Below are 19,570 nucleotides of genomic sequence, written 5' to 3'. Positions count from 1 at the left end.
CAAGCAGGCATGTAGGCACTCTCGCTTTAAGAATTGATTTCCTAAGTGAACTGTCAACTCCCGGTGGCTAGAAAAATCTGCAAACAATTTCTAGTCACTGAACAAAGCAAATCTTTGTACTGTGCTGTAATAGTTCATTATTAAATAAAGGCTCCTTTGTTAGTCTATAAGAAATGGTGTGTACTCCGCCGCTCTTCGCAATGTGCCTTGGTGTGACTTTGCAATGCATATAAAATTGTATTTCATCTCCCGTGAAAAGATGACATAGTAAGTTATTTTAATTTCAGCAGGAAAAGCACAGGGTGAAGCAAAGCACAGCTCTGATGACTGAACTTTATTATTGATGCATTTGATTCACGATCGTATGAGAGGACCCGGAGACTGGACTTTCTCTCATTTGCAACAGGGTAAATGAGGAACAACATGGGTGAAATTACTAGGGAGGAGAGTGAAGGAAAACTTTAGCAGCTGCAACTCCTACAAGTTGTGTTACTTACTGGGCTGTCTTTTTTACAGTTCCAGGCTTAAATGAGTCAAAACAGGAATCAAAGGGCGTCAGTGTTTTCCTATCCAGAAAAGCAAATGTGTTTCCAGCTCCCTCCCTTCTTTCTTTTGCTCTGCACCCAGTGAGCTCCCGGTAATCTGCCAGTTTTGGCCCTACAGCTGCAGAGCCCCGTCACCCAGCTCCACGGCTGCCTGTGTCACACGTTGGTGTCGCTTTGCGGCAGCCCCGGCCGTGGCACAGCATGGCAGCTGTAAGCCCATTGCACGTGGGGGGGGCGGGGGGGGGGTAGACCTCATTTCACGTGTTCCTCATCCACATGGTCCAAAATGCTTCTCCTGTCACCAGTTTTGAAGCATGGGATCCCCCTCACGAGCCCTTAGGCTTCAACTCTACTAAGCCCAGTGTTTTCCTTTGCGTTTCATTCCAGCACATTTTGTCAGGCTGTGACCTTTTAACCAAACATGTCAGATCATCATGTAAGCTTGCAGCCCCCCGTAGTTTTTTTCTCTTGCGATGTTTTGCACCGGGGTTGGCAGTGCATGAAGAGAGCTGTAGTTTTCCTGCTCCTCCCTTCCTCCGTCAGCCCATCAGGGCCACGTGAAACCCCCAGCACCGGTGCTTCCCGCTCAGCTGGAAGAGGCGGCAGCCAGGGCCAAAGCGGGCGTTGGACAGATGGTTTCTCTGAGCCCTGCTCACTTTCGGCTTTTGGCTGGGCTGTAAACAACGGGGCTTTTCCGATAAGCGTTCAGCCCAGCTCAGGCTGAGGCTTCTAACTCCTGTTCTGCGGGTGATTCATATACCAACTAATAATAGCCGCTCCCGGCCGTGCCAGCACAGTAACTGACCATGGAAAACTCCACAGTGCTTTGGGCCGCCGGCCCATCAGCGCTCCCAAGCTGAACTGCCCGCAGCTGGTGGTTTGTCTTCGAGGGCAGCGCTGCGCGGCTCAGTGAGAGGCTGCAAACCGTCCTGCGGGCGTTGCAGCGAGCGGTGCCGATCCTCCGGCCATGAGCCCTCCGGCCGTGAGCCCTCCATCCCAGCGGCAATGCCACCACCGGGCTGGTTTGGGAGCAGGTGGGAAGCGGACTGCTCCTCCTACTTTACATACAGCAGTCAGCTCAGGTAACTGCACTCAGCCTAACTACCACCCCTTGCCCTTCCAGGGCAAAACTGTGGTTTTCTGTATTTGCCATCCCCAAATGCCATTTGGAGCATCTGCAAGAAGCTGCTGCATGGCTGGCAAATTCCTTTTGGTGGCAGAGCTGCTGCTGGCTCTGCCGCTGCGAGGCAGCGGGAGGTTTGCTGGGGATTCGCGTGTCTGGATGCTCCCAGGAAGGAGGAGTGATTGGCAGGGCAAAATAACACTTGTCTGCACCACTTTATCCCTTGCTCCCGTGCGGTTTGCCCTGGCTGATGTTTGACCAGCTAAAAAGGAAGGCAGGAAGGTGGCGGTGGAGGCTGGAGAGGTCTCACCCCCTGGGAATGTGCGGCCGAAGCCTTGCCAGGTGATGGGTCTACGTTTTGCGTGCAGACCAGAAGTGGGGCTGGGGAAAGAGCGAGCAGCGCATCAGTACCCTGCATTACAGCCCCAGTCAGTTAATTAAGCATCTCACTTCGCACGGGGACAGCCGTCCTGAGCAGAGCCCACGGAATGGGAGCGGGATGCCCGGGCTGGCGGGGAGCCTGTCGGCAGCCAGGACGGCACCGCACAGTGAGCCGGGACTCCCACGGCGTGGCAGCACTGAACTGCTGATACAGCCTTGGGACCTCTGTCTCAAAGATGGCTCTTTCCCGCTGCTTCAAACGCGTGAGCATCGCTCCGGCCCAGGGGGACAGCGCAGAGCTAGGGCAGATAGGTCACTGCTGAGCCCTCGGACGTGAGCATCAAATAGTGGAAGAGGATTAACTAAAAGCCAGAAAGCCAACATGTGATGGAGCTGAGAAGACGTGTGTGAAACAGAGCGAGACGCGGCAGCACGGCAAGCAGTACCGCAGCACGAATCAGGCACCCGGCCCCACTCCCCAGCGGAAGGACGGACACAAAGCAAACCCCTTCCCTCCTACCATCAAACCCTGCGGCTGCGAGCGGGGCTGCCCACACAAAACCTCCCGCACATGTACCCCGGCCCTTCCCCGCTGACTTTAACTGGCGGCCGGGCTGGCCAGGCTGTGCAGGACGTGCGCTCCTCAGCCGGCACCGCTGCCGTGCCACGGCTCCCCAGCTGCCCGGCGGGGCCCGGCTTCCCAGCAGTCCTGGGGACAGGGCCACGTTGCCGTACCACCCACGCGGCAGCTGGGGGGATTTTCCTCACAGGCAGCTGGCTCATCGTTTCACTTTTGCCATTTGTTTGCCTTTCAGGAAGGTTTTCCTTTCATTCCTGCCCTGACCTAAGCTGGAGCCGGGGTTTTCCAGCCCCAAGAGCAGGGTGGCATGGAGCAGCTCCCTGCCCCGGCTGTGCTACGTGGGGAAGGACCCGAAAGCCGGGAGCCAAGGTCCAGCTATGCCGGCACCAGCAGTGGTGAGGCAGCTGAGGTGCTCACCTCCCAAGGGTCTCAGACACGCGTTTTGGAACCCTCCTGTATTGCAAAAGGCATGAAATGGTCCCTGGGTGCAGGGGAAAGACCTGGCCCTGGAGGCCAGCTGCAACAGCCCTCAGGACATCATACATGGCTGCAGCCTTCAAGCACGCCCCCGATTCGAAACTGGGTTGGCCCTGTTTTTGCTGAATGCATGTGATGTCTCTTAAATGACTAAATATTATCTTTTTTATTTGCTTTTCTTCCTCTAAATCTGATGTTTTCATTGCAGTGGACCAGCATTTACGAGCAAAACACTTAATGCTCAGCAAACACACCACAGTGGCACCAGCAAATCAAAGCAATGCCACTATCTAGAGCACACTGGGAACAGCATTTGGGCTCTTGATTTTTAAGTTTAGTGCAAGAGCAGCTAGACACGAGCTGACTTTCATGTGCCCATATGTGTCTCTCTTAAAGCAACGAAATTTGCATCCAAAACTGATGGAAACTGTAAAGTTTTCAGGACAATGGTGACAGAAAACTCATCACCTGGTATAGGAGCGGGGAGAAGAAAGCCTGTCACTCTGCAGCTTACTTGAAGGAAAATACATTGTTTGAGAACATGCATAAAAAAGGAGGACGGAGTTCAGCAGTGCTCCTATTTAACTGGATAAATCAAAGCCTTTACTACTTGCTTCAGGACAGTAGATTTTTTTTTTGGGTGTGATTGGCAGCTCCTCCACAATGAAAAGTCCAAAGAGATTTTGTAATTTCCTGGGCTTTCTGCAAAATGGGGCCTTTTGCACCAGTGCTTCTAAGTGAAGCTTGGCAGAGGGGGTTTGCACCCAAGCTGCTGAAACTACGGGGAGCTGCTAAAGGCAGAGCTGAGCCTGCAGCAGGCAACCCCAGACCCCAGCCGTGTTTCAAACAGAAGATGCAAAGGCTGCGATCACAGATCCCAGCCAAAGTGGACATCTCGCATCTCAAAAGAGGCCCTGGCTTCAGCATCAGCGGAGAGGTTGCTGGGCAGAGGAGGATTCCCTATCGCATGTTGCTGGCCAAGCTCCAGCCCTCTCTTTCTCTGCTGACGCTCCAGATAAACCGGAGCTGGGCACTTTCCGGCCACTTGTGCCAAGTAGAGCTCAGGTGAAGACTAATTAAAACCCAAGCTGTTTCAGGGCATGAAAGTACATGCTATACTGGTTCAAGACTGCACTCCACAGAGCTAAGAAGGGCATTGCTGCCTCCCTAATTGTGCGGCTAGCCTTTGCACAGCTTCAAGCATTTTCTGTAATTGGGAGAAAACAGCAGCAATCTCCAAGGGACCAGCCAAGGAGAGGAAAAAATAGCATGTAATATTTTTGTTTTTCCCCTACACCACAGCCCAGTCTGGAGAAGAGGAGGAAAGGGCAGGGAGAGGCATCCAAGGCAGGGAAAGGACCAGACACAGGGCAGGTGTAGGAGCTGTGCCACCGGGCCTGTTCACATTGTGCCAGCCTGCGGCGAGGCCACATGGTGGGCATGGGTTGGGGACACCGCACTGTGGACTTCAAAGTGACATAAATTCCTTGAATTTAGCAATAAAAGAAACAAGCATGGCATGGTGTGTCCTCAGTAACAGTGCCCGAAGGAGCTGGGTCAGTAGCGGCAGCTTGCCTGCTCCAAGGGTGATGTGAAGAGGAGAGAGCAGCCCTGAAGGGACTGGCCGCGCTGCTGCTCCTCATGTGGCTGCAAAGGAGGGCCTGACCTTTACGACTGCTGGGAGGTACTGATCCCCGATCCCCACACGTGCTGCAGCACACCCTGCCATGTACTGCGGCCATGCAGACCTCTGTCTTCTGCTGCCCCAGCAGGTTACCTCTGTAACTCTCTGGTGAGAGCTCAAGTTCAGCTCCTGCAGCAGGATGATGGGATGGGGATGCCTCTGCCCATGTTTTCTTTTCTTTGAAGCTTCAGCCCAAATGCAACATTCTGGCAATACCATGGCCATGGGTTCCCACAGCCAAACTCAAAGGAGTTTACTGAAGTCAATGGAGACCAGATTGGCTGGGGGCTGAAGTGGTCAGCAATGCCAGGAATGAGACATATCTGCCCTTTCCCAGTAACAGCCTTTTAGGCAGATAAAGAATTTGGACAGTGAAAACATTGCCATGACCCTTTGGCACTGCAGGATGTGCTGTAGGTCTTCAAAGCAAAACTGCCCCAAGGCAAGATAGGCAAATTGAGTTTTTCCTATGGCTTGGGAGGGCTGGCTGCTCATGGAAATAGGAAGTCTTCCAGCAACAAAGGTGCAGCAGGAGCGATGCTCAGGAGTGGGGAGGCACACGTTTGCCAAGGTCTTCCCTCAGGAGATACTGCCTGGAGCCAAGACCCTTTCCCTGCCCACCGCTATAGGTGCCTCTCCTTTGGGGTTTTCACTGAGGGTTGTTATAGGAACTTAAGTACTCCTGTGCATCCTGGTCTGAGCAGCTCCCTGCTCCAGCTCACCGTCACAGAGCACAAGGGCTCTGAGGACATTGGAGGATGCTCAGGTACAGCAGGAGTGGGGTCGTTCAGCTCGGCTAATTAGTGCTACTATTTCTGTCTCTGGCCTTTTCTCCGTTTGTATCCATCCATCTGGGGCTCTTTTCAGTCGTTATAGAGCATTCCACCCTCTTGATTTTTTTTTCTCTCTCTTCCTCTGTCTTCCAGATTTTTGCCACTGTTTCACGTTGCTGTCCAAGTTATTTGTCTTTTCTGTCTTGCTCTGGTCGTGGGAACATTAGTAATGTTTTTGTGTAAAGCAGGGTGGCTTAGAGACCGCCTCGCAGACCTGACAGCCATCCTAGCGCTGCTGGCAAAGGCTGGAGCAGCTCAGCCAGCCCCTGGGAAACAATCCTGTTTATGGTTCATCGCCATCTGATCTACCCACGGCTTCTCGCTCCCGCCTGGGCTCAACTGTGCCGCTGCCATGCTCGGCCGTGCCGTGCTGAGCCGGGCGGGGAGGTGCAGCCCAGTCCGCTCGCTCCCCGCTCTCCTGCCGCAGCCGCCCCGTGTGTGGCTGCGAAGGGAAGCGTGACTCACATGGGCCTCCCACCCATGAGTAACAGTGTTGGTCTATCACGTCTCAGCCAGCCGGGGCAGCTTGGAGGGAGGGCGGCTGCTTCCCTGGCGAGGCATGAAACGGGTCACTCCGTCCCTGGGACACGGGTGAAACCAGGAACCAAGATTGCAAGACATGGCAGCTATAAGCAGCCTCGCATCAGATGCAGGGCTGTACCCCACGAGGGGGGCAGGCAAGGAGGTACACGTGCCGGCAGACATGGGCTGCAGGGATTCCTGTTAAACACCGATGTCTTCCTTCTTCCCAGCCAAAACCCGCTCCTTTTTGCCTGGGAAATGCACAAGGCCAGTTTGAAGCCAGCAAGGGAAGACGGGCAGAGATGGTGGGAACATGAGGGGTGGAAACACAAAGCAGTTATGTGCTTCTCAGGGTGGAAAGAGGCCCAGGTTATTAAATAGCAGGCAATTTTAGCATGAGTTATTAATATTAGTTGTTTGTACTGGGAAGTGGTGCCTAGGGGCTCCCATTGCACTAATCATGTAACAAAGCCATGTTCCTAACACAAATAGCTTGTGTTTCAGCCTGCAGAGAACAAGTTGTCTCCTTCCCATTACCTCCCCTTTGAAAAAACAAGATTGCACAGTCGAGCCCACAGAAATTGGGAAAGGAAAAAAAATGACACTGAGCTGTCCTACGGTGCTGTCGCTTACCCCCAGCCAGCCCAGTAACTCCACCAGCACCTTGGGTCTGCACTGCCCCTGTGGCTCCCCTGCTTCATTCCCAACCGCAGCAGGTCGGGCCTCACTGTTATTGGCGATTTTTGTGTTGCCCGTCTGTTTGGTTTTTGGGTGTAGTAATGTCACATCACCTGTTTAGGATAGTGGGTGGGCAGTGGGGTGGGTTTTTTTCCTGCCTCGCTGACCGTGCTGTGTATTTCCATTGTATTTTTCAGGCTGCAAACTGCAGTTCTCTTGAGCATGTGCCCCTCTGAAGTAAGAAACCAATTTAATGTATTCAATTAATTAATTTACAGCCTTGGCACTAAAGCACAGACTAAAGGTCAACAGCATCCACTAATTTTGGACAATACAAACCATGACTGCCCTGCTATTTCTTGTTCTCCTGAGGACTTGGCATTATTTTATCACATGGAAACACAGGTCCTCCTGCCCCTGGCTGCAGCTTTGCACACACAGCTCTTCGTCATCCCAATCCCAAGTCAGGCTGGAGGCCAGAAGGAATGCCCTGCGGCCCCAGCCCTTCCGCTAGCAGTGCTCACCTCTGCAAACACTGTGCCTGACCTCATACAGCCTGGCAGCTTCTTCATCTGCACCCTCAACACAGCAACCAACCATGGTGATGAACGGGGCCAGCGTCCCCATGGCATCTCCTGCCCTCTTGATATTTATCCTGATGTAGATCCAGCTGATGGAGGAGATACAACTAAGAAACGAGCATGCATCAGGATGGTTAAAGGTAGTGGCCTGATACCACGGTGCAAGGAGCACGGAGAGGGCTGGCAGTCCAGACATGTGAGCAGGTGTGCAACCCTACCAACACTTGTTTAGCACGATGCTCTGAGCGTGTACGTGTGCATGGCTTTACTGTGCTTGTGTTTAAGAGGTGGGAGTCCCTCATGTCCCACTAGACGCAGGTGGCTGGTGAGGCTTGGAAATGCCGTGTTCACCTCTGAGCCCAATGGTCGTGCTCTGTGGTCAGCATGGATCCTGCTACTGACACCCCCAGCCCCACAGGCCTGCTCGTTTCCCCACTGCTCCGTCGTGCCCTCGTCTGAGGTCTGTCCCATCCCCACCCCTGACCTCCTGCTGGTGGAGGAAGCCAGGCAGAAGCCACTGTCACCCCTGCAGTGAGCTGATGCTGGAGCACTGCCAGACTCTGGGAGGAGTTTGGGTTGCAGCACACGAGATAAGGCAGCATGGCCACCATGCTCAAGCCCCCTGTCCCGCTGCAGGGTCTCCTTCACCCCTACCAGACCACTCCCAGGCCTCTCCTCCTGCCTCACGGGCTTCTCAGCTGGGCATGCTAACACCTCTCCCTCCCAAACCTTAATCCCTTAAATTGTGCTAGAATGACAAAAGCTTAATAAGGGCTGAAGAGTGACCACAGAAAAGCAAAACCACCAACAAAAAAAGTTAACATGAGCAAAAAAAAAAAAAAAAGTCAGGTTACCTGCCTTAGCCTTGGAAATGGCTCAACCACTCTGGCCAAAGCAGGAGTAAGACAGATGCTGAGCACTGACAGCTCAACATAGCGGTCCAGGTCTTGCCGAGGTACAAGCAATTAAACCAACAGGTCTTGAAATGAGAACGGCTTAACACCTTAAAAGTAAGCAGCGCTACAACTTCTTCTATACTGTTTGCCACAACTAACTTGACATCACCCATGACTGCTATACTCAACAGCAACACTCACTAAGTACATCCAGCTTTGAAGAAGACTGCATCTAGTTCTTCTGCAGACCCACCAGAGTGGACACCTACAGACTGACCCAGCCAGAGGAGCTTCTCTCCCCCCTTCCTGTGCTTCTTTGTGGGTGGCCGAGCCTTTGCAAGAGACCCTCGGTGAGTGAGGTACGAAAACGCAGCCCCCATACAACAGCCCAGAATCCAGCGCAGTTTGGCTTTGACCTCTGCAACGACTGCTCCTGCAGCAGAGTTAACCAGGTCGGTCTCTCCCTTCCTTTCAAACATTTTATCTGCGTGATGCTGCATTTGCATTTATTTCTCCACCCGGCACCCCTCAGCCATTTTTTCTTTGAAGAGAAGGTAAACACCCTGTTTTGCTTCCCTGTCAGTTTTTAAAATGTGAATGAAGAGAAGCAACGGGCTGTGAGGAAGAGACAGAAAAGCGAGTGACCAAGAGTGGAAGCGATACATGTGCTGATTGCATCCAGGCTTTCTACCCAAAGGAAAAAATAACTCCCTTCCCCCAAGGAGATACTTTAAAAGCTGAAAGCTAAGAACTTAAGTACAAAGGCTTTTGTGTTTTTATTGACATTGTAAGAAACATTTTTTTTTTTTGCTTTGTTACAAAAATGCTAAGTGGTTCTGAAAGCAGAAGTACAGTTTATATGTACACAGTGCTACAGACCCTTCAGATCAACCTAAGGCTCAAGAAACATCAGATCATAACTGCAGGTTTATCAAATGAAGACCACTAAGGCCCGTTACAGCCGAACACTATTCCTACCGTACGTAAATGTATTTACATGGTTGTTTTTTTTTTTTTTTTTTTAAAAAAAAGGATTACAAGCTTTATTAAAAAAAACTAAAAAAGAAAGTGGAAAAAAAAAGAACACATTTTTATCTTACACATCTGCAGGACTGACAACAGTAACTGTTCCATAGGAGACATTCCACCAATCCAAGGACAACAACACGTGAATACCAGAGGTTTACAAGACGTTTCGGACACTATTAACAGTGGTATGTGCTATTAGCTGAATGGCGAGTACAGCCTCATCAGAAAAATTTGGCAACACATCTTGGTCCCTCTCTTTTACAGGATCAACACAAAATAAGGCACATACATTGCGAGAATATAAACACTGCTGTTCAGAAGGACGAGCCATTGCGCAATAGGCGTGGGCGAAGCCGACCGGCCATTTCATCAAGGGGCAGGGGGGAAGCAATGACTGGAAGTGAGCGAGCCAGCCAGCATCCTAATGCACGTACCATTTGGGGCCATTCTCCAAGGAGAGAATAACATCATCTGCCACGAGGATGTACAAGGCCATCGTACACACCAGCAAAGCCCCTCTGGGACCCCACTGACTTCTCTGCAAAAATACCTTTCCTCCACCCGGGTGTACCTGATGGATGAACTCTCACCGGTGACTCCCACTTCGTGGAAAGTAAAACTGCCTGGAGAAACATGCGTGAGTGAGGTGGGTGCGCCCAAGGCCAACAGCAATGGATCTGGAAGATCCCCAACAGAGCCATTAGAAGAAAAAGGGATTTAGACTCAGGCTATGTCCACTGCAATGCTTTAAAAACCAGGGAATTCACAATATTTTCTGCATTGTCTAGTAGTCTAGGGTGAGTGGTGTGCTTCCAACTGCTATGGCAATGCCAAATGACGCACCAGATGATACACAAAAGCAAGCTTTGGCTCTGTAACTGGATGAGCAGGAATAGAGGGGTGCCAGTAAAACCATGAGCAATGTCGGTGGGACTTTCCCCAGACTGCCGCGCATTGAGAAGGAAGTTGACAAGTGAAAGCTGGTGCCCAGTCTGACAGTGCCATGCCCAGAGAGCCCAGTCTACCCTACTAAACACAACCAAAACCCAAGACAGCTGGGCTACGATGCATTGATACCCTCACAGGTATCAAAACAGGCTCTTTAGCATAAACCAGAAAAGCATGAGAAGATATGAGAAGCTGAATAGTGGCACACGAACATAAGAGAAGAGGCACATACGCTTAATGGTGAAAATGATAAATGATTTGCACAAACTCGTTGGGAACATGGTGGAGTCTCTGGTTCTTCGACTCTGCCAAATCAAAGTGGGATGCCTTTCTGGAGCATGTGGTTTCGGCCAAGACACACTGTTGGCCCAAGACAGGGGTAAGTGAGTGACGAAGGTTTGTCAAATCCAGGAAGGCAGATTAGCTACTCAACCAGTCCCTTTTAGCCTTGAGCAATATGACTGGCTCCTTCTAAGCTCTGATGGATCACATCTGTTAATAGCTTCCCAGCTTAAATTGGACCAGCAAATGCAATTATGAACTGGAAAATTGAGTTTAAAAAAATAGTTTTTGTTGGGTTTTTTTTTTAATGTATTGGCTCTATAACAATAAAAGGCTCCTCTCCCAAGCCACCTACTCCCAAGCTGGTCATAAGTCTCCCTGTTGAAATTGTTTATAAACATGTAATTGATGGCTTAATAAACAGCCAGCAATTGGTTACCAAGAACCATCTGAAACACGTCCAGCACAGCCTTCCCTCATGCATACGCTGCCGTTTCTCAGCAGGGGTGTCAGCTGTATCATAGCACTGCAACGTACAGCGCAGACACCAAAGCATCCCTTATCGCCCGGTGACCTGCCCAGCCAGAGGCATCCCTCCTCACCCCGGCAGCAGGGCCGGGGCACGGGCTGCGTACAGGCAGTGGGTCTCTACAGGGCTGCCTCTGGGCAATGAGGGAGTGATGGGGAGCAGCTCTGCCACGTTGCAACAGCAAAGCAACCATTTGCCGTGGTGAGCAGCGCCCGACTCCCAGTGCAGGCCAGGGCCCGCTGCAGGAGGGCTGTGACAGCTGGTCATGGGCAGGGAGGTTGGGAGGGGAACGGGCAAAGGGCAACGAGCAGGACGGGGGAATAGACATCCATGAGACAGAGGAAGGAAGAAATGCTTGCTAAAGATACAGAGAAAGACAGGAGCTGGATGATGATAAAAGCTGTAGGATATTTACATTTGTCTTAATTTCTGACATTCCAGCTCACAGTGCAAATCACTTGGTACATGCTGTGATAAACCCAAATACGGCCCCAGCACTGGATTCCTATGTTTTCCTACTGATTTACAGCTTCTTCCTCTGATTCTAACAGCTGTAAATAGATCAATGTTATCAGACAGCTTCACTTAGGTTGTATTCCTACACATTCCTCAAATGCCATGCCCTGAATCAGCTAGTATTTCACCTTTTTTTCTAAAACGTCAGTCTTGTAACTGTTCTCCATCCCAACCTGTTTACCCAGGCGCACTGTGTATTCAAGGGTGCAGACATGGAGCCCAGCACAGTGAAAAACATGCTAGAAGAGCCAGTGCTTATGGAGTAAATGCCGTTCACCTCTACCAGCGAGTAGCTTCATGATCACAGCGCGTTAGTTTCAATTTTTGCTGGTGTAACTGAGCCTGGGAATTGACCCACTGGTTTGCCTTAAAATGAAATGCACGTTGGTGTCACCAAGTTTAGAGAGGTTGGGTTGGTCTTTTTGAGTTTTTGTTAGTTACGCGACATACTTGCTGTTCTGCTTGTTTCTTTGCTATTTTTAATAGCAGTTTAAAATCTCTTAATTTTGTAAAGCCTGGATACAGTGGAAAAACATTTAAGATTATCAGATGGCTTGCAATTGCTTTGATTTATTTGGCTAGTCTGAGAACTGGGCCATTCTTTTTCTACTTGTTTTACATGCCATGACCAGGATGCTTTTGAAGCTGTAACTGTGTGTTATGTCAATGAGCATTTACTCATTTTAAAACATACAATCCATCCACAAAGACAGATGTGCTAAAAGGGACGTACAAGACAGTTGTGGCAAAAGAATTGTTTATGCAAATAAGAACCAGTGGCTCAGCAAATTATGTCTCCACAATTTGTATTTTTTTAAAAAACGGGAGTCCCCAGTATGGAATACTGCAATTTTGTTATTTCATTGTATGAAATATTCCATAAGACCCTGATCATCTCTCCACAAATGTGGTATGTAATGAAGGGATCATAGACTACCCAAATCACCAAACAGGCCCATAATTTTACTATCCAGTCATTTAAAAATGAAGACTGAAAAACAGAATACCAAATACTGCAAAAGATGAGAGTTGGCCCAAGAATAGCTTTCTGGCCTCCTCCTTCCTCTGAAATGGATTAAACATGACACAATCTCACTGTCATTATGCAAGGCAGTGACATCTATCTGTGTGTGTGATTACAAAAACCTTAAACATTTGCTTGGGATCAAAGGGCTGATGGTTTTACGTTTCTTATTTGCTTGAACTTCCTAATTTCTTGTGCTCCATGACTCTGAAACTACAGCCTAGGATTACCATGTCTGTGCATTTCTAAACTGGTTGTCCACCTCAGTGCGATGTATCCAATGCATCCAGAGAGTGTTTTGTCACTGTACGGTCACTTCACATTGTGCCTGGTTATTTTGTGCCTATATGTTTAGGGGGGGGAAGTTACGACAGTTTTATGAGGTCTAGTTTCTTTTGAGTAACAGAAAATTGCAAAGTCATTTCATCAGACCTTTCTTTAAAAAAAAATCCCAAAACAAAACAAAAACATGCACTTCACACGTTTACATTGGTTTAGAATTAAAAAAAAAAAAGAAAAAGGAAGCATACAGACATTCAAAAAAGGGGGGAGAGAGAGAGAGAAAAGAGAGAGAAGGGGGGGGGGGATGGGTGTAGCAATACTGATTCAAAACTGAAATGGAAGACAGTTTCTCCCTAGAACACTTTAGGGTTTTCAGAGTCCTTATTCCATAAAAGGAATATACTTGAAACACATCCCATTTAGGTGAGATGAGATTGCTAAAATACATACACAACTAAAAAATATGAGTCTTTTTTTCCATCTGTTATCTCCTAAGGGTTTGTTTTTATTTTCATTATGTCTATTGCATAACAGCAAGAAACTTGCTTTCTTCTGCAAGTGAGGTCAACAAAGAGCTCATGTCCCCAATAGCCATGTTGGTTGTGCTTACGGGCATAGCTGGGAATGTAAGAGACGCTCGGGGAGTGGTGAGGCGTGAGGAATTGCGGGAGAGATTCTGAATGATACTTGGGCTCAGGGCTCCTGAAATTAAGCTGACATGGTCCCCATCATCTATGATAGCATCAAAATCAATGTGCACACCCTCTAGGCTGTTGCTGTCAATGCTGTCAACTGTGCTCGACACTTGGTTAGCCCCCGGGGAAAGAAGCTCGGATGAGTTTGCAGTCGCAGTCCCCTGCAGCAGGCAGTTAGCTTCCGAACCAAAGAACGAACCTGTTTTCATAGCTTGGTGGCTAAAGCCTGTGGTTTGGTCATATAACTGACCAGAGTAATTCTGCACGTTAGAGCAGAACTGCTGTGATTGACCTTGCATCTCCATCTTAATGGTGTTTACCCTGTACATCTGGTTGCCATCACTTACATGTCCTTGCTGTTGTGCCAGGTTGTTTTTCAACACGTTTTGCCGTCTGTTGCCGCTGTAATTAGAGCATGGCTGGTAACTTTTGGTCACCAACAAACCCGAAGGCTGGTTACCAATGGTGTGAGACACCGGTGGACAACTCTGCGGCCCTTGATACAGGCTGCTTCGTGAGGTAGGACTAACCTGCCCTAGCATCATTTGACTGGATTGATTGACTCCCTGGTAATGAACGCCATCTCCAATTGGTTGGTTTTGCAAATATTCCTGTTCCATCATATTCCTGTTCTGTATCCCATTTGTCATACTGGTGGCCTGATCACTGGATGCCATGGGATGGCCGAAATTTTGCTGGTTCCCACTCACTGGCACGTTGCTGCTTCTCAGTTTCTGCCCTTGAACCGCCATGCCACAGGAATTGTCCATTGCCCCAGACATCATTGCTTGCCTGCCGATGCTTTCGCTGTAAGGCTTATTGGGCTGCACACCGAAAGAATTACCAGCTCCGCTGCCAAGAACCATATTTTGCTGTAAACCATAGGAACCGTTGTTCTCCACCAGGTTCTGATAGTCACTCTGCTGGGCCACGTTGCTTCTCTCCAGATTCTGCTGCTGAACCATCATATTGTTATACAGTCCGAAGGCCCGAGTCTGCTGCACTGCTGAGCGCTGGCCACATTTCAGTTTCGAAGGAGATAAGTCAGAACTTCCTGAGCTTACTTCGTTCCACTGAATGGGCAAATCGCTCTTGTTTGCCTCGGAACCTGCCTGCTGACTGCTTGGTGGAGGGGCTTGGTCAAAGTTGCTGGGGTTGTTGTTTCCTAACACTGAGCTGTGATGCATTTTGTTGCTGTCTAGGACATTGTTCAACAAGTGGTCGTACATGCCCTGGTTCTGGGAATTCAGATACTGAACCACGTCATCTGGCAGGAGATCCTCATCGTTCAGACTGCCACCCGCTTCCATCGTAGCAGCCTCCAGGGCGACGTTCTCACTGATGCTCGGAGGACAGGGGGAGCTGAAGCCGCGGAAGACGCCACCCTCAGAACGGGTATAGTTCTGAAGAACAAGGTTGCGCTTTTCCATGGATGGAGGCAAAGCAGGAGGGTTAAAGCTATTAAGACTGTTGAAACGCTGGAGTCTAGGGACAGAGAGGTTGTCAGAGGCCATTCTTACTGGATCGCTGGCTCTCCTTGTCCCGTTTCCTAGAGCATCGTGAGACAGAAAATGCCTCCTGCTGTAACCATTTGCCCCACCATCACTGCATCTTCGAGGGGCATTCACTGGAGGCAGTGGAGATACTCCGGGCTCCCTGCAGTCACCCAAAAGTGCCATCCTTGTTTTGAGGCTCATCCTCTCCATGTTAGGCAGTGGAGTTGGTGGGGGTCCACCAGTAGCTGCTGCATATTTCGCTTTCAGCCTGTATTGCTGGGCCGGGGTGAGGCTGAGAAGACTTGGCAGGTCATCACACTGGCTCGCTTCACTGGAGCGCCGGGAGGCATCCGTTGAGATGGGGTCATAGGAATCTGCAACACTCACGTTCTGTGGTCTTCCCTCCACCTGGGAGGCATCGCTGGACCTCCGGCTGGAGAAGCAAGGTGAGATGCCAGAGGACCTGCGGCTGCTCAAGTAGGCTGAACTGATTGTGCTAGTATTGCTGTCCCTCCTGTTCAGCATGTTCAACACAGTGATGTCCGTACTTGAAAGTTCGTTCCTGTTTGGCAGAATAGTCATGGATCCTCCTACGCTGCAGCTGCTGTTTGACTGGGTACCTGGAGATAAAATTCACAGTTAAACAAACGGGAATCACCCAGAAGCTGGTACAGAAAACACCCAGTAAATAAGTAAGGGGAGTACAGAGGAAGAGCCTGCATCATCACAGCAAATCATAGTAGTGCTCTTTATTGAAAGAAGTAGGGATAAAAACTGTGTCCTTAGGTTAAAAGCTAATTCAGAGACTCAAGGGTAACATTTCAGTGTGAATCCCAGCACAAAATTTATAGGCTATAGCCACAAACTGTCATCAGCTGGTGTAGTCCTCTGGCCTGCAGTGCAGCTATGCTGACTGATGTGCCAGAAGGACACATTCGTAAGGGAGCTTTTTATAGGCAAAATATAATTGAACAAGCATTTGTGTGGAATGGCAAAATATACAAATTGGAGGCTATTCAAGGTCATTTTTAAAACTTCTTGAAATATTCTTGAAATAACTCCTAACAACTGCAAAACATCTTTGCTGGTTTCCTTGTTTTGTTTTGTTTTTAAGTAAACACAATACATTTCTTAATTTTACATAGTTTCTTTCGATTGACTGGGTTTCAGAAAACCTGGGCTGTCACTGCTGGGTGGAGTGCAGAAACCTACGGGCATGTTGTAGGCAATGCAGAGGCAGAAGAGACGTTCATTTTGGCAAAAACAACTATGGATCTTCAGAGTTCAATCTTGCCTTGCTCCCATTCATGGATACCTGCCCTTTGTAGCAGTACTCTCTGTATGTATGATTACTTGTATGGGTGGAAACAGTTTATTTAAAGGGCAGCCCAACACATCTAAGCAAAGGGTGCCTTGTTAAGGCCTCACCTGAAAGATTTCCATACAATAAATTGGCAGGTATTTATTTCATCTGACTTGCCACAAAATAAGACAGGATTCTGTTGATCTTGGGTCCAAACCTTTAGGGAATATTTGAAACGTGATACACGGCTCCCCTGCTGGCCTCCCTTCTGTGAAGCATGGGACTATCAGACTTCTCTCAGGGTGGGTAGTAGGACATGTAATGAGGGGACAACCTGAAAGTGATCACTTTATGAACCATTCTCACGCTGCTGAGTTTCATAAGGTGCACTACTCTTTTGCAAGGGTTGCAACATTGAGCTAGCAAGCAATGAAGGTAAGGACAAAAAGTGTTACCACTCCTGTTACATGTATCTTACCATTTCCTATGAGAGGCGGCAAGGTCGGGGCTTTGGAAGGTGGAATGGGGTTCAGCCTTGGAAGCATTCCATTAACTTGTTTCAACCTTTCTAATTTCACTTGCTCCATCCATTTGGTCCCTGTCATATTCCTCCTGGCCTGTAAGCCAAGTGCTGTGGTGGCTGTGGAAATGGTAGAGTCCATGATTGGGGTTTCATCGATGACACTGAGGTCTCCTACACTACCGCCACCGGTCAGAGTAAGCTCGATCCCATTGTTGGAATAGTTGCTGATGGGGGACTGTTCGCTGCTGCATGTAGACTGACCACCAGGGCTTGGCTGAGATGTCTGTTGGAGTGAAGTGGGAAACAAAAGAACGTGAGGATTAAGAAAACAATGTTAACAAAGAACTTGCAGCAAATGCAGGTCTAAATGGGGCCAAAGAAAACCAAATGTAAAGAAAAGTTTAGCATTAAAGGATGATGGTGATCATTCATTGAGAGGCTTTCTAGAATATTGATTGTAGCTGCAATGAATGCTGTTGCAAAACTCAAGGTTAAAATCCACTTTAATATCTTGCTGATATTATACATTATATCTACATGAGACATTTATTTCAGTTATTCCCGTAATTGTTTCGGTCTATCACTTCATGTCATTTGTAAGCCTGTACGTATGGATGCTCTGTTTTGAGTATGCACTGTTCCCAACTGAAACTGCAGGTCAATAAACCAAATCAGAACTTGGCGACATTACGAGGTCTAATTTACACTGCTACGCTTGCAGCAAGCAAGCAAACAAACAAGACTCCAACAACACTGGAATCTGGGGTTTTTTTAATTAGACTTGTGGCTAAAGAATGCAAGTATTTTCCAAGCTTAAGGCTCATTGTTACAAGCAGCAGTTGGCCTGAAATGTTGGCATGTAATGAAACAGGGACAAAGCATCAGTGCAAAAATACTGTACCATATTATCAGCATCCTGTGACCCTAGCAGCATGCTCTAACTTATACCATCTCTGCCCTGAATCAAGGCAGCAATGATCTACTGAATCAAATCCTTCATTTCATTAGAATTTAAGAATTTAAATTTAAGAATTTAAGTACACAGTACAGCCTGCTAATCTATGGGGATATCAACCACCGCAATAGCTTCTTCTTTCTTAACAGCCAGTGTTCCCTGCTGCTCTAGCAGAATTCTTGCTGTAGAGAAACACGGGCTTGATTTATTTTTTATACTCATAAAGTTCTTGTAAAAGAATGGGAAAATTTCTCTAACAAAAAAACAGACAGATAGACCGACAGGCAAAACAGACAGCAAGACAGACAGAAGTCTCTGGACATAATCTCTTACTGTAGGTTGTATCAGTGCGATCACAAATCTGTGAGGCATGCAGTATCATTTTGCTCCCAAGAACAGTTTCATGTAAGTATTTCACTTTGGGGTTTTTCTTGTTTGTTGTTTGTTTTTTTGGGTTTTTTTCCTGCCAGCCTGTGAATTTTTTTGCACATTTAACTGACAAAAGCCGGCTAGAATTTCTGAGGTAGCGGTGACGGCTCTCACTCTTAACATCAGTGAATGAAGACACAGATTCATGGCAATATTGTAGCTTCATATGCCCCTGAGGAGTCCATTAAGATGCAATAACTATTTTATTATTTCTAAGTTGAATGATGATACTTAGAATTTATGAGGCCACACTGAGCATGTTCATTTCCAAACCCTGGCCATGGCAGATTTGGTGACAAGAATAGAAACAACTGTTATTACGCAGAAGAGTTTGTGCTTCTGGACAACAGCTCCACGCCATATGGAAGATGAGTATTAATGGTCAGAAGCCTGTTCTTGTAGCCATGTATCATGATCACAGTAAGGTAGGTTACAGAAGTAAGAACTGTATTATGAGGAACATACATTTCTAGATGTGCAATACAGAAAAAAATGGACGTCTCATCTAGAGGGGAAGGTACAAAGACATTTCTGAAGACATTTTACCAACATAAGCCAGATTTTTCACATGTCAAGTGTTGCAAAATGCTCACAGCACATTACATTTGGGAATGAGTTTGATGGATTGCACATTACTAAATAAAGGAATGATTGGACAGCAGGCAGAAGGCTAAAATAAAGACATAAATAATGTTGCAATAAGAAAAACAGCAGAAAAGTTAAAATGCCCTCACCTTATTACCCACTGTCCTTAGGAAGTTAGAACAAGACATTTAAGAGCATTAGACAGAAAAGACATTGGATTAGTTAAAAACCAGAAAATATATCTTAATTCATACAAACAATGAAAAGCAGGAAATACGGAATTGTTTTTAGAAGATATTTTTCAGTGAAAAATATTTAATACTATGTAAGCAATCAGCATTAATACCCCTGTCCTGCAAATTTTATTCATGTTAAAACCATCTATGCTCAACGTGCCTCAATAATGCTACAGATTTACCTAGCTAAGCAGGAGGGGAATGGGGTTTTTTCCTGTGAAATCTAAGGTAGTTATCACCAAAGACAGCAGAGGATCTCCTTCAGACTTCAGTGGGAGTTAACTCTGGGCCCCCGGAAGTTTCTGAATTCAGAATTAATACTCCACAGTTTGGGCATAAGCCTTAGGCACAATATAGCAGTAACTCATATTTCAATGAGTAATCACTTTGAATTGCAGCATGATTAACAATATGAGCAGAATGTGGAGGGCTCATATT

The 19,570-nt window shown here is 47.9% G+C and overlaps 2 protein-coding genes across 14 annotated transcripts in view; one reads left to right on the top strand and one right to left on the bottom strand.

Annotated features, from left to right (window-relative positions):
- The window catches only part of LOC142600499 (uncharacterized), a 292,390-nt gene extending 280,479 nt beyond the window's left edge, over positions 1 to 11,911 (top strand). Inside the window, exons 7-10 of one of the 11 annotated variants that reach the window (XR_012834013.1) lie at positions 7,102 to 7,608; positions 8,492 to 8,752; positions 9,594 to 10,656; positions 11,790 to 11,911. The gene's annotated coding sequence lies outside the window, so the exon portion shown is untranslated. Of the gene's footprint in view, positions 1 to 2,864; positions 4,209 to 7,020; positions 7,066 to 7,101; positions 7,609 to 8,491; positions 8,753 to 8,883; positions 9,067 to 9,410; positions 10,657 to 11,789 lie in introns of those variants that run through there. The other 10 variants (XR_012834011.1, XR_012834014.1, XM_075745329.1 and 7 more) reach the window with 10 other exon arrangements.
- Positions 11,912 to 13,427: 1,516 nt separating this feature from the next.
- GLI3 (GLI family zinc finger 3) overlaps positions 13,428 to 19,570 on the bottom strand; it is a 214,166-nt gene continuing 208,023 nt past the window's right edge. For all 3 annotated transcript variants that reach the window (XM_075745325.1, XM_075745327.1, XM_075745326.1), the window contains exons 14-15: positions 16,883 to 17,210; positions 13,428 to 15,721 (exon numbers count right to left, since the gene is read on the bottom strand). In XM_075745325.1, the coding sequence (XP_075601440.1) occupies positions 13,431 to 15,721; positions 16,883 to 17,210 (2,619 nt within the window). In that variant the 3' untranslated portion in view covers positions 13,428 to 13,430. The remainder of the gene's footprint in view (positions 15,722 to 16,882; positions 17,211 to 19,570) is intronic.

Source organism: Balearica regulorum, chromosome 2 (assembly GCF_011004875.1).
Source record: "Balearica regulorum gibbericeps isolate bBalReg1 chromosome 2, bBalReg1.pri, whole genome shotgun sequence".
Taxonomy (NCBI): Eukaryota; Metazoa; Chordata; class Aves; order Gruiformes; family Gruidae; genus Balearica; species Balearica regulorum.
Note: the sequence above shows the minus strand (reverse complement) of the source record. Positions and strands in the feature narration are given on the sequence as shown.